This window comes from Trichoderma asperellum, chromosome 6, assembly GCF_020647865.1.
Source record: "Trichoderma asperellum chromosome 6, complete sequence".
Lineage (NCBI taxonomy): Eukaryota > Fungi > Ascomycota > Sordariomycetes > Hypocreales > Hypocreaceae > Trichoderma > Trichoderma asperellum.
This window is the reverse complement of record NC_089420.1, coordinates 3,094,005-3,109,651: the sequence shown is the minus strand read 5'-3', so window position 1 is coordinate 3,109,651 and position 15,647 is coordinate 3,094,005. Positions and strand designations below refer to the sequence as shown.

At 45.3% G+C, this 15,647-nt stretch overlaps 7 protein-coding genes across 7 annotated transcripts; 4 read left to right on the top strand and 3 right to left on the bottom strand.

Moving 5' to 3' along the window:
- Positions 1-928: 928 nt before the first annotated feature.
- On the bottom strand, positions 929-3,011 carry TrAFT101_010456 (putative NRPS-like protein biosynthetic cluster; the record flags this gene model as incomplete). Its single annotated transcript, XM_024908920.2, has 5 exons — positions 929-1,324; positions 1,399-1,887; positions 1,968-2,216; positions 2,288-2,668; positions 2,727-3,011. 5 exons carry the CDS (start codon positions 3,009-3,011, stop codon positions 929-931), a joined length of 1,800 nt encoding a protein of 599 aa, XP_024756251.1.
- Positions 3,012-3,717: 706 nt separating this feature from the next.
- TrAFT101_010455 (uncharacterized protein) lies at positions 3,718-4,951 on the bottom strand (the record flags this gene model as incomplete). The annotated part of the gene is made up of 3 exons (XM_024908919.2): positions 3,718-4,275; positions 4,345-4,589; positions 4,801-4,951. 3 exons carry the CDS (start codon positions 4,949-4,951, stop codon positions 3,718-3,720), a joined length of 954 nt encoding a protein of 317 aa, XP_024756250.1.
- Positions 4,952-5,723: 772 nt separating this feature from the next.
- On the bottom strand, positions 5,724-6,348 carry TrAFT101_010454 (uncharacterized protein). The gene is made up of 2 exons (XM_066128971.1): positions 6,079-6,348; positions 5,724-5,998 (listed from the first exon to the last, which is right to left on the bottom strand). Exons 1-2 carry the CDS (start codon positions 6,157-6,159, stop codon positions 5,828-5,830), a joined length of 252 nt encoding a protein of 83 aa, XP_065985097.1. The 5' UTR covers positions 6,160-6,348; the 3' UTR covers positions 5,724-5,827.
- Positions 6,040-7,318, top strand: TrAFT101_010453 (uncharacterized protein). Its single transcript, XM_024908918.2, has 2 exons — positions 6,040-6,354; positions 6,408-7,318. The coding sequence occupies exon 2, from the start codon at positions 6,695-6,697 to the stop codon at positions 7,199-7,201; it is 507 nt and encodes a 168-aa protein (XP_024756249.1). The 5' UTR covers positions 6,040-6,354; positions 6,408-6,694; the 3' UTR covers positions 7,202-7,318.
- A 696-nt stretch (positions 7,319-8,014) lies between these two features.
- Positions 8,015-8,449, top strand: TrAFT101_010452 (uncharacterized protein; the record flags this gene model as incomplete). The annotated part of the gene is made up of 2 exons (XM_066128970.1): positions 8,015-8,029; positions 8,093-8,449. The coding sequence occupies 2 exons, from the start codon at positions 8,015-8,017 to the stop codon at positions 8,447-8,449; spliced, it is 372 nt and encodes a 123-aa protein (XP_065985096.1).
- A 2,043-nt stretch (positions 8,450-10,492) lies between these two features.
- Positions 10,493-12,014, top strand: TrAFT101_010451 (uncharacterized protein; the record flags this gene model as incomplete). The annotated part of the gene is made up of 4 exons (XM_066128969.1): positions 10,493-10,879; positions 10,943-11,141; positions 11,196-11,744; positions 11,797-12,014. The coding sequence occupies 4 exons, from the start codon at positions 10,493-10,495 to the stop codon at positions 12,012-12,014; spliced, it is 1,353 nt and encodes a 450-aa protein (XP_065985095.1).
- A 1,752-nt stretch (positions 12,015-13,766) lies between these two features.
- Positions 13,767-15,590, top strand: TrAFT101_010450 (uncharacterized protein; the record flags this gene model as incomplete). Its single annotated transcript, XM_024907059.2, has 1 exon — positions 13,767-15,590. The coding sequence occupies one exon, from the start codon at positions 13,767-13,769 to the stop codon at positions 15,588-15,590; it is 1,824 nt and encodes a 607-aa protein (XP_024756246.2).
- Positions 15,591-15,647: the final 57 nt, after the last annotated feature.

The following is a 15,647-nucleotide window of genomic DNA, read 5'->3' as shown; positions in this document are numbered from 1 at the left end:
GTGGTAGTGCTGAGGGGGTCAGCTGGTCACTTGAAGTGCCCGCACGCTTATATCTGCAAGGGAGAAAGGTACATATGCTTCAGCTACCTACCTTGGTTTTCATAAAACGAAACGGAAAAGAAATTTGATCATAAGTCATAATTGTTATATACTAATGAGCGTATTCCTCATCTTGTGACACTAGGATACATAACACTACTCTTCAGAGGAAACTGGGCTCTCTTTTTTTTTCCCCTCTTTTTAGCACGAATAGAGCCAAGAATATCATCATCTATGGTGCCAATTTTACGTATTATAGTAGCAATACCATATCCAAATATTAGCAACATGAGAGTCAATGATAATGCGACTGGCAAATGAAGTGCTCTCTATGCTGCAGACTCTATAGATCTTAATAGGTGATGGACTGTACTCAGCATTAATAACTTCTAGTTAAATTTTCGAAACATTGGCCATGTGAGAGATCCTCGGCGGCCTCGCTTGGCATATGCCTTGAGGCAATAGTGGTCTGGGACCCCTCCTACAAATGTCTCGGGAAGTATCATGTTTAGAGCACACAATCCATTTGGAAGTGCTAATACACGCGACGCCGTTGAAAATGTCTTATGTGTCAAGAAAAAGAAAATGGAGTGAGAATAGTGCGTGAATATCATCGTCCTTCTCCACGTATGAGATCATGTGAGCATCAAAATGAAGAACTTCCGTATGAGCGACATCCCAGGTGAAGGATTGTGTTACTATTGGCCTTTAGATAGGGAAAATAATATGTTATCACTACTGCTTAGGACAAAATAGCGAGGCAGAGTAATAGAGTCTTGACACGTAAACAATTTCACCAAAGTGAGACAAAGTAAACCACGAGGAAGTATTATCCACTACACCTCCTATTTTCAGTCCGTCGTATAGTAAAATAAGAATCGCCAGATGCTCATTCGCCATCTTCACTATCTTCGTCAGAAGTCTCATATACATACACCTGCAGCACTTTTGGTGTGTTCTTCGCCTTGCTCGAATCAGCCATCTTTTTGGCTAGTTCCTTCATGTCTCCCCTCTTCGTCTTTCCACTCGCCGACTTGGGAAGTGCTTCAAGGAATTCAATACCCCCAGCTAAGTGCTTATAATCTGCCAACTCTTGATTAACAAATTCGTGGACTTCCTGCTTTAGTGCTCGCTCATCTGCGTCCTTGCCGGCTGGTGTCCGCACGATAAATGCGAGCGGCAATTCACCGGCGATGTCATGAGGAAGTGGAACGACACAGACATCTGCGACACAAGAATGTCTAGAGAGGAGAGCTTCGATTTCGGTCGGAGAAACTTGCATGCCCTTAACACAGATTAGTGCCCAGACCAAAAGTAAATACTGTCGACGACCAATGTTAGTAGCAGTAGTTAACTCACCCGAACTTTGATCAACTCTTTCACTCGATCGACAATGAAGAGGTGTTCGTTGCCATTATTACTTTTACGAATTTCCATCAAGTCACCGGTTCGTAGCCACTTGTCGACCGTAAACGCTTGTTTCGTCTCTTTCTCATTGTCCAGATATCCCAGCATTACCGTCGGTGATCTCAAAAGAAGCTCTCCAGGCGTGTCTAGCTCAGTCACCTCCTTGCCATCTCGGTCCACTAGTCGACCCTCATAGCCAGGAATAAAGTGGCCGCAAGAGCCAAACATGATGTCTGCTCTATTCTGCATAGAAACCACTACTGAAGTTTCGGTGAGGCCATACCCCTGGATAAGCTGGCAATTGGGGAAAAGCCGAGTAAACTGCTCATTAACCTCTTTCGTGAGATTTGAGGCGCCAACCACAGTACTTTTAACATGTGTAAGATTGTACTTCTCAGCAGTATCTAGGTTTTTGATCAAGGCTACTACCATGGGAGGAACCTAATAGCTCACGTTTTAGTCCAGGTTATGGCATACTTCTGTCCCTAAGTGGGCGATGACAGAGATGGGCCTATTCTTACCATCCAGAGCGTTTCTATATGCTGCTTCTGTACTGCTTCAAGCACATCAATAAGGTCAAACCCAGGCAATACAACTGCAGTGTAGCCTCTATACACTCCGGCATGCCCTGTGATAACCAGGGCGTAACTGTGGCTCATGGGAAGTACAGCAAGCAAAGCCTCTGGCTTTCCACTTTTGTAATTCGATTCGTATGTGCTGATTTGTAGGGTATTGGCGATAATATTTCTATGTGAGATCATGACATTTTTCTAGTTGACTTAGGTAAGATTCAATAAATTCCAATTTAAAATAACGCCAACCGTAGGAAACGAAAACTTACTGGGAGCCCAGACGTTCCACTAGAAGAGCACAAGAAGGCAGTCTGGCGAGCACCTTGACCCTGAGACCATTTAAGCTGTGGCAGAGGAGCCAGCTCCTTTCCTTCAGCAACAAGCTGATCAAGCGACTTGATATCAATGGGCACCTTGGCGCCTTTCAGCGCTTTCTCGGGGATTTCTAGTAGATACACGTGCGCTTTGGGAATGCCCGCTGCAAGAGCCGCTTCAAGGGCCGTGGGAAAGAGTGTTGCACATGTGAAAAGCGCTCTGCATTTGACTGCTTTAAGCTGTCTAGTGAGCTCGGCTATCGAATATGAGGGGCTGATTGGCGATGAAATTCCTGAGAAGCGATGTGCTGCCCATGAGACGAGCATGGTATCGATCTGTTTGATGTGAATCACGTCAGCCAGAGAATGATTTATTCGAACTCGTAATGCATACCGTGTTGAAGCTAAACAGTCCTATTACTTTGTCGAACTCGCTCCCATTATTAACATCAAAGCCCAAATCTGATGCGAGAGCAGCCGAAAGCCACTCTATGCGATCCTTCACATCAGCGGCAGAATGAGATTTTCCAGTGATGCCGCAAGTAAATGGGGGTAAAGAATCCGCAATCGGATATCGACCGTACTTATCTCCATTGCTGAAGAGAAATTCATGGATCGGTATGGAGTCTGGGGGGTCAAAAGGAAGCTTGGAGATGTACGACGGAGTTGTGAACGGCATGTTAGTGAAGACAGAAGACAATGGTCTTGATGGACAATACTAGCGAGAACGATATTCTACAACGAAAATAAGAGGTAAAATCAGCAATGCGCAAACAAGGGTGCAGATGCCAAAGAAAACCATGGTATGGCACCATTCATGGTCGCTCCCTTCGCACTACTCTTTCGTCTACCTACTTCATATCAGTACGAGTACTTCAGCACAGGTAGCTAGCAAATCCACGTTGTTTCTGCGACTCACAGCACTCCTAAATCTCAGACATATTACGAAATTTGTACTTTAAAAAGTTCCAAGAAGCTTCTGAAAGATACCTAAGCGACATGAGAGTGAGTCCCATAAAAACGCTGGTCTGGGGCGCGCCACCTAATTTCGCACCTCTCCCTGCTTCAACTTTGATTCATGCGTTGTAATACCAAGGGGGTGTTGGCAAATACAGCACGTTTGAACAACAGCCAATCGCTCTTTAAATACAAAATCGTGGCCAGAAAAGGCCCATTTGTTGGGCGAGGGCTTCTAGCCAACGCGTAAGAGAAGGCCTCTGTATGAAGCACACTTGCTATAGTGACCAAAAAGCGCATCTAAATTGTATGTGGTATTCTGATCAATACCTAAATATGTATTCATGAGCTTTATAACATAGATATAAAGAAACCCCATATCCAAATCACATGTAGGCAAGATGTTCCGTCTTATCTCTCTGCCAAGTTTATTGGGTATCAATTTTCACATCATCCAAACCCCTCGAAATGACCTCTCCCGCTAGCTCAATCTCAAGCTGGATATCGGGTTGAGCTTCCTCGTAAAGCCAGTGCTTTTCGCCTGCCATCTTAAAGTTGTTCATTGCGAGCTCATGTGGGATGATACTCTTTTTTAAGTTAGGATTGCCGGCACAAGCAGCTTCAACCTTGAGCTGGATCTCACAGCTGCGCTCCACTAAGCCCAGCAAAAAGGAAGCTTCGTCAACAGTCTGTCCCACAGTGATGATACCGTGGTTGATCAGCAGGGCAGCTTTGCCCTTGGGCCCGAGAGCCTTGGCAATTTGCCTGCCCTCTTGCTCAGCAGTAACTATTCCTGCATATTCGGTATCCACAGCGAGCACTCCGTAGAGATCGCAAATGTCTTGAGTAATCATTTCAAGTGGCTTGCCGAAGGCACACCAAGCACGTCCGGCGATGGTGTGGGCATGGCAGATAGCGTGGATGTTATGGCGTGCTTTGTGCACCTCAGAGTGAATATAGAAGCCTGGGTTATTAACAGGGCGGGACTGAAAGCACCAAATTAGCCCCAATACTTCAAGCCAAGGACATGGATACTGTCCCGATCAAAGACATACTCTATTACCGCCAACAATTTCTCCATCGCTGATTCTTAGGCAGAGCATATCACTGCCATTCATGAGAGCAAAATGTTTGCCAATAGGATTCATCCAGATAAGACCGGGAAATTCTGGATCACGAACAGAAATATGACCGGAAATACCCTCTGTGTAGCCATTGCGAGCCCAGTTGCGGAAAACGGCGGCCATATGCAACACTATATGCTTACGATGCTCATGAAAGGAGGGGAAAGTAGGGATGCCTGGCACAACAGCGATTAGCAGAGCTCTCTGTCTCGTACCTTAATGCCAGGTTAAGCAACGGAGAGTAGATGGAGCTTTGAACCGCAAGGCTGATGGTAATCACATTATATCTGATATGGGGAGGAAGATAGATAACAATGGGATACAAATAGGGACATGGTAGACTTTTCAACAAATGGGAAAAGATGTCGTAAATTTAGAAAATAGTACCTTGTAGAGGATTAGGGCCACGGCTCAGGTTAGATAGCTGGGATTCCATTTCTTCCTCTTCTTGGGCAGCAGCGGCACTGTTCATCTTGATAACAGTCTGCTGCTGGTTCTGTTCTTCTTCCAAAGTAGTGGTGGCAGTGGGAGGCGCCATTGTAATGGATTACGCAAATAGAATAACAAAGAAACAATAATGCTCTAGGGCCTTGTGGCGATTGTAATAATAGCGACTGAGGCAACTAGACTCTTGATATTCGCAGTGTAAGTGATGGAAGCTTTTCGATTTCACAAATTTCGGATCTCGTTTCCAATGGGCTTTTATACCGCTTACGGTCAGGCACTGACGCCAGACACATCTGATTCGAAGCCATTCGTGCTACCAGAGGGCGTTGGCAAAGAGTGGGGAGACTTCCGATGACGGCCAATGATGATGGCGTCGGTGTGAAGCCGCGCCTGACGAGAGGCACTGACGTAAGTTGGGTAGTCAGCCAGATTCGTCGTGGACTGCCTCTATAGATCTCCTCACATTCGATGCCGCAGCGCTTCTATGCACTAATCAAGGCGCTAAAACCCCGCAGCGGGCGTACCGCTATACCCGTGTTCAAGTTGCTCTTTTAGTCTTTTGAGCCCAAAAAGGAAAGTATAACAGAACACTGTTGATCTTTTATCATCGGTGTTCTTTCATGGCTGGAAAAATTTTCCGGTTTGTTCATGGCATACAGAGCCATCCGTCTCGTAGGATAAGACCTTTAGATTCAAACTAAAGTCAGTGGAGGACTGCTTCGTTGCGGCAGTTGCATACATAATGAGGTCAAATGCCCCCTTAATTCGGTCACTGCTTCCAAAGAAAAGAACAACAGCCGCACTATTTTTGTGTGACAATAATGCAGCAATACATTATGTTCACGGCAATACAACGAGTCAAACGGTGTATCATGGAATGTTCATTTGAAACTATCACCTGGGTGAAGTAGAGGCATTTTCTCTTATTCATACAATACTCCGTGCTCCTAATGGGAATACCGGGATACTACAGCAGCTGAAAGATTATCCGGCATGGCGCCATAGTTTGCAGGTAAATAAGCGTCAGTCTGGTCTTGTGCTGCAAGAACGGTGGGATACTCATTTCATAGATGTGATTTTGAATCCTTTCCATACCCCCGATTGAAATCTGGATATCGATTATCGCTTTCCATTTCGCCTGGCGCGGCTGCGGTTAGTTACAGATATTTTGAATAATGACGGATACCATGTCCTGTGATATCACCCGCGGCGTCTTACTATGTATGCGTCCCCGATTCGTTCTGTAAAGAGGCTTCTCATCAGAGGCAACCACAACCTGCATTGCATCACTCGTTGCATGATTCTCTATAACGCCTGCCTCGCTCTCGAAATGAGAATTTTGCTTTCGATAAGATATCAATCGACTCGAAGGTTAACTTCCATTCATCCCCCAATCTTGCAACATCTTCAACGTTTTTTGGAGGATGCCGTTGAACTCAAGGGAGGAGAGATCATTGTTAGTCATAGCCGAGGCTATTTCGACTAGGGAACCCAGTACGCCACTAAGTGCATTTGTCTCTTCTGCAAGGTCACTCACTCGCTGTTAGTGATGCTGGTAGCCACCGATTGCCTGGTAAAGCGCAACACTGGATTGGAAGGCAAATTGGCCCAAGGCCAAAAGCCACTGGAGGTGATATATAAGCAATATATATGTTGACTATAGCACAAAGTATGAAAATGACCAATAATCAATTCGCTAGCGGCACGGTATAAGCCCATGGGGCCCACAGCGACTACAACGGCTGAGCCACGTAAAGGGCTTCAACTCTAACTTCACATTTAGCTCCCCAGCTCACACGATTCACATCCAATATACACCCCCATCCAAGAACAAATGGCACAGCCGTATAACCAAGAAGCCCTTCGGCTTTGCGTCAGTCTCGCTCGCGAAGCCCTTGAGGCGGGGGACTCTCCCTTTGGATCCGTCCTAGTAGATCGAAACGACAAGATTATACACCAAGATCGCAATCGCACCGTCACAGGCGAGAAGGGAGATCTGAAGGCCGATGCGACGCTGCACCCTGAGCTTACTATCGCGCGGTGGGCACAGCAAAACTTGACTCCAGAGGATCGAGCATCTGCCACCGTGTACACATCAGGGGAGCACTGCGCCATGTGTGCGGCCGCGCATGGGTACGTCGGCTTGGGCCGCATTGTGTACATTGCTTCTACAAAACAGCTCGAGCGCTGGATGGACGAGGCAAACGTCAAGCGGGGCGCCGTTGCAGGCCTTCCAATAAACACCGTGACTCCACATGTACCAGTTGAAGGGCCAATTCCCGAGTTGGATATGGAGGTTCGTGCCCTGCATCAGGAGAGGTGGCAGCGACAAAAGCGTTGATAGTCTCGTCACAATGGAATCTCTATTTCAAGTATTAAGAGCTTGTTGACCCCATATAGCTACAACCTTAGCACATATATAATAACTACACGCTGTGAACATTTTTTTAGGAGTGAGCATTAGATGATGTGCGTATCCTGCTCCCGCTATCAATGCCATGGTGGCACAGGTGTATCCTTTCCAATGGAATAATCTGGCAATCTCCAATAGCATAAGCCCGCGCCTGCCCATACACAGGCCACGATGCATGAATAGCTGTAAGCGCAAGGGATATCGGAATGTTCATCAAAGTTCGCGGCAAAATCCTCCAACCTGGGGCAATACTTGAAGAGAAAATAATATTCCTTTTCATACATACGCCTGACTTAATACCTAGACTATCAAACACTAGGCTAAGTCAAGCGAGTGTCATTTACTCAACTAGTGGAATCTACCCCAGTATTCAGCTTTCAGCTAGGAAGGGCATACTATGCTCAGCCGTGGGGTTTTACCATTTAGAGCAAAGATCTAGTGGTAGCTATGCGGAATGTGGAATTACGCTGTTCGATATGGGAGAGTATCAGCCAGCCACGAAAGCATTCAGCAAGTCCTACATCACTTATCTGAGCTAGCAATGAACAAGGAAATGACCCGACCAGTATCATTTAGAAACATGATTGTCAATTCATATCACTCTGCGTGAAGTATTTAAACTCTATGCTGCTGTGACTTCTTTAAACCAATTTTCTTTACTTCATTATCTATTACTTTACACTGGAAACGCGGCAATCTCTCGCTCACACGTATTAAATTAACTACTACCATCATACCAAGATGCTTTGGAACAAGGTAATTACAAGATATGCTTTCTTCTTAAAAAAAAAAATTGAACCAGGTGCTAATATTCATAAGGTCAAATTTGCCTTGGTGGTTGCCGCTGTTGTGACACCAGGCTTGGCTAGGACCGTGAAAGTTTTCGCTGAAATTATCGACAATGAAGTCAGCCAATCTACCACTTCTACCGAAGATCAGAATACATTCAAAGATATAGAACAGTTATTGGATAATCAAAACGCCCTAACTCATGCTGTGGAGCCAGCAACCCTCCAGTGCGCTGCTCAATCGACGATGAATCACTGCCTGAGTGCTGGCTGCTACTGTACATCCGATGGCAGCCGGTATACCTTTAACTGCAGGACGAGTGATGCCCACAAAACCGCTTGCAAGACAGCGTACGATGTCGGCCAGTGTTGGTGCAGGAATCATTAAAAGGTTATAATGGAACTGCTAGGATGTGTTCATATCATATGTTGAATCATTTGAACTCGATCCGTTGGTTGATGAGATTATTTGATCAGTCCATTACCCTACTGTAGTCAGGCATTTAATAGAAGAACTTTGAGAAATACTATTTTCCTTGCCTTTCTTCTAAGCTGACGCCGCGATAGCCTACGCTTTTCAGCCGTCTAGCCGAAGTATCAAAAATGCCTTTTCATCTCTTCTTAATATTTCATTATCCTACAAATCTTGAGCCTTCTGATTAACCCCATTAATCTCCTATCTCGTAGTAAGGGAATAGAACGAGATTATTACAGCAAAACAACACATAGAACTCATTTTATTCACCTTTGATCAATCTATATCCTTGCCAATACCGGTACGATCAGCTGCCTATAACGTCGAAATCTTTGTCAATAAACCTCAATCAATACGGAACTGGGATAATTCAAGACTTGGGCATAAGTAGCAGGTAATCAGAGTACAGGCACTACCTTCATTTCACTATAGAACATGTTTCGTGAAGGAACTTAATAATGTAAAATTCTGGCATCTAGGAAGTTTGGGTGATATAAAAGGTAATCTGCCGAACTCGTGTCTGCTATAATGATACGGCGAACGGCAAACGGCAAAAGAGCTTGGCTCTGTTACAGTCGAACATAAACTGCGAGATATGTAATGCAATCCATAGAATACGTGGGTAAAATCTCGAAAGAGAAAGCGTACCCATAGGCTGCGAATGGTGCATCCATCAAGGCTACCAGCATTTGCTTCAGAGAAAAGCTGCGAGCACATACGTTCTCCCTCCATAGTACAATGCCTCCAGGGTCTCGTCAACTCAGACCAATCCGTTAGTTCATCAAACAGATATCCTCCAAACGAGAGCCATGGGTGCGTTGGTCACGGCACCCAGGCGTATAGAAATAAATGCACGGACTTCCGTGTGTGGCGAAATTCGGTCAGCTGTTCCGCCTAAAACTTGAAACTTGAACAATGACCGACAATAGCTCCTTGATGGGGGTGGATGCGGGAAATCAGGTACAAGGAGCAAACCCGAGCAAGGCTTTATCACCAAATGTACACTACCCGTTTGGCTGAGAATAACTATAGTCAAAACATAGATCATTTATCTCATGTCATTTAGAGTAATCCCATCAAGTTAAGAGATTGCAGCTAGAAAAATGGAGGCAGTATACATTAGGCAGCCGAGATGTGGCGAATATTATACTTATCCGCTTTCCACTGTCTGTTCCACCTTAATCGCATATAGCTATTGTGTTTAGTCATTTGGTTGGCACAGAGCAACCATAGGTAGCAAGGCGGTTTATAAGTGCATATCCCAGGGTCCGCGTAGCTAAGACCCAGAACTATTCCGATGCCGAATTATTGAATGCCCCGAATTTCATGTATGTGCGCGCTGTTGGGCATTCTAATATACATAAATTACTATGTATAATTGCAGTGGATTGTCGACTCCCAAGTTAACACGGCACTGAATTTAGTATCCGACGGAGGAATGATAAATCTGATCTGATGTGCCGAAAATCCAGAGCCCTGGTGCTACTCAAACGAACGTAGAGCATATCACTTTCTAAGAGATCTAAAATCTACATTCACTAACGTTTGTTACTTGTACATGTATTGCGTTTTAACCACTTCTGATAATTTAACATATGTGCTTAATCTAGGAACTCATAGTGCGTGGGTGTTGTTGTACCATGAACGAATTAGCAGAACCGGATACGTGGAACAGGGGTGGACTGTAGGTATCCGGTATCTATTGTAATTTACAAGATACTTATGCCACTACATGAAATATAATTGCTATTATCGTCGTTTGTAGTCTTGTCAAAGCAAAGATTTTAATTCACTTGTATCACTACCGCTCCTTCTTGACTGTAGCGCGAAAATGCAAACGGGTACCACCGATATGTTTATATATATATTATAATATTAGGCCAATATCCTTCACATAACGAAGCTCAATTCTATCATTTACTAAGGGAATCAGCTATTACCTTCGCCAGCACCTAAATGGAGGGCCCGAGCCGCTCCTCAGCTACGCTCAGAAGTGAGGCGGGGCCAACACGCGAAACCTTTTCTGGGGATCAAGACCCAGGTTTCTCAGCCGAAATTCCTGATACGCAATGGCAGTGGATAGAATTGCTTCTGGAGACACGCGATACTCCGATCAGTGATGAAGACCGACGGCGCCTGGAACTAGAACTGACGGCCGACACTTGCAAGAACTATATCGATATTCTCGAAACAAAATACGGGAAGAAGGGGGGTAATAAGTTTATAAAAGCATTTGAGCCAGTCATTGAAGGGCTCAAAGCATACACAGATGGCCTTAATACTCTCACCAAGAATTCAGCGGGTCTTTCGATAACCTGGGGTGTAATCCAACTGCTTTTAGAAGTAAGTTTTGAACTGAGCCCTTTTCTGTATTGGCGATTTTCTACCTGGCTGACATTTCCGAAGTGCGCTATGCATTCTTACAAGATTCTGGGGCATATTACAAAGCTCCTTGAGAGCTACACGTACAGCTTGAAGCTGTACATGGAATATGCCAAGGATTTCATAGGACATCCTCGGCTCGATGAGGCACTCATCAGTATGTACATGACCTACTTGGACACATGTATTCGCTCAGCAAATTTTCTCAAAAAGTGTCCATCTGGTATGATAAATTTGACGCACAAGCAGCAAGCACTCTTTTACTAATTCCATCTAGTTAATTTTTTCCGTGGTCTCTTTTGGGGTGGAAAAGATTCTCGCGACGTGGAAAAAGTCATGGAAGATCTGAAGCAATGCTTCAAAATTGTTAAGAAAGAGGTTAGCTACGCAAAACATCAGAGAGACCATGCAATGCATCGCGACATTCAGGCAATGGCGGCCATCCAAGGGCCGTCGAAATGGTACATGATGCAAGAGCATAAGGGCTGGCCTGAAGCTAAGATGCTACCAACGGATCGACCACTCGAGTACCACTCCAGAGGTGGTGAGGTCAAGCAAGTGGAACATCATTTGAACGCCGAAAAAGCGATGTCAGATTGTGACGTCCGAGTCTGCATCATACATGGGATGCCGGGGGTAGGGAAGACACAGCTCGCCCTCCATATCGCCTGCCGATGGGAGGGGCCAGTATTTTGGCTCAATGCAGAAACACGTGTCAATTTAAAAGAGTCACTTGGCGAGATTGCGACGATATTGAGGCTAGATGTCGAGCCTGGGACGCATGGCCAGGAACCTAGTAATTTGGCTAAGCAGTGGCTGGCCACTCGTGAGTGCATTTAAACTCCTTTCTCTCAATTGGTAACGGCTAAAATGCATAGACAATGGATGGCTACTTGTATACGACAATGCAGATAACTTTGAAGCCATGGCAGAGCTGTATTGGCCAACTCTGTCTCAAGGTTCGGTCCTCGTCACTACGCGGAACAAGGGCCTGTCGATTCCGCTGCATGTACCAGATCACAGTATCTCGCTGAGCTTGCTACCAATGTCGACAAATAGCAGACAACATCCCACGTCGTGCCTCGAGCCCCTATGAGGCAGTGATCCTAAGATAGGTCTCGACTCTGCTAGAGGGGCTACCACTCGCTCTTGCCCACGTGGCAGAGTGTGTAAAAGCGCCAGAGAGCCATGTAAGAGACGTGAAACATGTTCTGGAGGTCCTACAAGGTCAGGGCACCTCTATTCATATGGTCTATAGACCATAGGCAAGATCCTAAGAATCTCCAATCTTGGCCATACGAGAGGTTACCGCGCGAAGTTCTAGATGTAGTGTCATATCCGGGGGGGGGGGGGGGGGGGGGGGGGCATTGTATCGTCTCAAGCAGACTCGGTGTCTATGGGTGAGGTTCCGGCGCCCCTTACAAATCGGTTAAAAGGGGAACAAAGAGAATCATATCCGTACGTCTATACATGCCTGCTTTCTTGAGTGAAAGGCGGTATAATGATGACACCAACGGCAAGTTGAGCTAACGGCTTTTAGATCATTTGAAATTCCTTCGAAGTAACTCACGATCGATGATAAGGAGCTTGCAGATGTTCATCCGATCGCAAAGCTAGACATACTCGACCAATCCCACGGCGGTGATGAAGTTAAAACAAGCGGCTTTAGAGCAGACCGAGCAGATACTGGCGAATCATCTTAACGCGAATAGTCTGCAGGGAGAACGTCCAGCCAGCTCTTAATCACATTGTTCCAACTCTGCGTCACCCTAGGAATTTTTGGGCCTAGTAAGCAGGTCAGAAGAGTGAGGTATCTGTCCTGAGGTAATCGCGCAGAGATTGCGCGTATAAGGCTTATTGATTCCTTTTATTTTGTGATGCAAAGCAATAATATTTTGCAAAAAAGAGGTGGTTTGGAATCGGCGAGTTAACGGTTAATGTTTACTGTGGGGAAGGATTCAAGGGCTGTATTTCTTTTGGTTCTGTATCACTTGCTATTTTCTTTGTTGTATTGTTGTATTGTTGTATGACGCTATCTGTTACTTTGGCTCTCGTTCGATAGATCATGGTATTCTGTTTGTAGCACCAGCGGTGGTTTTGGAATAGAACGAACAAGGAAGGTTGAAGCCTCCCTTTGAGCTTTCAACCGTCCGAAAGGTCAAAATTTCATCAGCAGTCATTCCGCCGATATTGTTAGGCAGATTTAGATATAAGCGACCCAACTGCACTCTTTGTTCACATATCGATATTTATCTGACATCAAGTTTCTTTGATGTTTATATATAAATGGAAGACACTTATAAAATCTTCTTCTTGAACCGCTTGAAGGGATTCTTTTGACATGATTGAAGTACAAATTCTAAAATCTCTTACACACTTAGGTACACTAAAATCAAGGAAAAGGTTTTCAAAGTGTTCGCCGAAAGCGTTGTTGCACTCTCGCCAGTCTCGTATCGACTATTAATAATAATCTCTATCCTTTGTTGCGCCGTTCCCTTCCTTCAATCGTCGCACTTTGTACATGAAACGATCAAGTGTAAGACCTTGCTGAACAATATATATATTTTCATAGTATATATATGCCACCAATTTATGGGCGCAGGTTTTAAGTTACAAGTCAAAACTATCCTCATCGTCCAATATTAACATTCCAGAAATACAGTGAATTAGCAAAAATGTCAGTCGTCCGTCTATTTACTCTATCAAATGTTGGAAGCTGAATTTAAATAGGTCGGCCGAAAGTAAGAAGTCTCAGGACGAGATACCCATAGGTTTCAGCTCAATAACAAGCAAGGCCAGCATAACAAACAAAGTCAAGGAAATATGTAACCTCACTGGCATCGTTGGCATGTCTGCTGCTGTCATTCATGAAGGCGAGGTGGTGTGGAAAGAAAGCATTGGCTACAGCAACCGTGACAAGGGAACAGCAGTCACTCCAGATACTGTATTCCCTCTTGGAGCTTTAAGCCAGAGCTTTACAGCAGTTGTCGTAGCTCAGATGAGGCATAGAAACATCTTACACTACAATGACAAGGTTTCAGACCATCTCGGAAGCCTCATACAACCATGGGAGAAAGACAACGCTGAAAGAAACACAACAATTGGAGATCTTCTCGGCCATCGCACAGGGTATCAAGCGGCTGAGTCTCTCTTGACTGCATACGGGGGTCGTGTCTCTCTACGCCAAGACAATATAATCCATGCCTATTACCATCTCAGGTGCCAAGCAAATCGAGGCTCTAAATTTATTCACAGCGCGATTAACTACACTGTACTCGGAGAAGTTGTTGGTCAATACTGCCCTGAAGGGTATGGGAAATACCTTGAAACGAATATCTTGCAGCCTTTGGGCATGTCTCATACCACCAATGTATACATTGAAAGGCCTGAAGACGACAGATCACAGCTGTATTATGTTGGGCGACAGGGCGAGCAGCTGCAATCACACTTCGTTGATAGCCTTGACAGTGTTTTAGCTCCTGATTATCCCAAGTTTTTCAGAGATGCAGACATTCCCCTTCACGACTTCGAGTCACTGGATACCTATTGCTGGCGGCAGTTGGATGAGTGCATTTTCACACTCTGTCCAAAATTTGATAACGCCGACAATGCAACAACCCTTGCTGAAAAGAAACTCATGAGGCTCCGTATTCTGCAGGCAACATCGGAACTGTTTGGCTGTCTTCAAAGGGCCACAATGCCGGATTCTGCTAGGGGGATGTCAAGTACCGTTAACGATCTGATCAAATACTGCATAGGTCTCAATATGGCCGCTGATAAAAGTCAGGATCCTGCGCCCGAACATCGTGGCTGTAAACGAGCATTTCCGGACGTGGATTTGCTCCTTAGTCCCCTTCAGGACATGGACGGAACATCGAACGATGAAATGATCAAAAATAAATGCAGCTATGCTGCAGGCTGGGCGACTTGTACGCTACCTGGCAGACTTGAAGGCCTTGGAATTAATTCCAAGCTGGTCTCGATGCCCATCATCGGAATGGGCCAAACTAAAGCAAGCAAAGTATACTGGAACCAAGGGGTGCACTGCGGAGCAAACAGTTTTGTTGCGCTTCTACCTGAAACGAAATCTGCAGTTATAGTATTGACAAACACGAGGACAGCCAACGATGCCGCAGATTGGATCGGGCAGCTGCTGCTTCACACGCTCTTGGGCGGCAGCCTAAGTCTCTTCCCAGTGCGAGTGAGCATTGATAGTGCATACAAGCAGCACGAAGACGTTTTAAGCAGGCTCGTCAAGGCAAATGAGCCCGGGATCCCTCGCAGTCCTTCTTTTAATAAGTATGCGGGGATATATGCCACCTCTAATAATATACCGGTTCTCATCATATGGCCCGAGGTCTATCGAGGAACAAAAGCTCTTCATGACTACGACCCCAAGAAAGGAAAAAACGTTCGAGCCGAAATGTCGGTCCAGTTTCTAAATAACAAGAAAACGTTTCTACTGTGGCAGCTCTCTGGCGATAGCTTTACCTGGTGTTTGGACTGGGACGGGATGATGATGGGACATCAACCTACTGGCTTACCCCTCGAGCATTATATTCTACACTTCGACGTCAAGGGAGACTCTTTGGGCGCCGCGTCAGTAACGTGGTGGCATGACCCGGGCTTGCACAAGGCAGAAACATTTCATCGCGTTAACTACGTTAACTAGTTCGATACTGACGGGCTGCAAGAATTTGGGGTCGTAAAAGCTGAATACATGGATTTT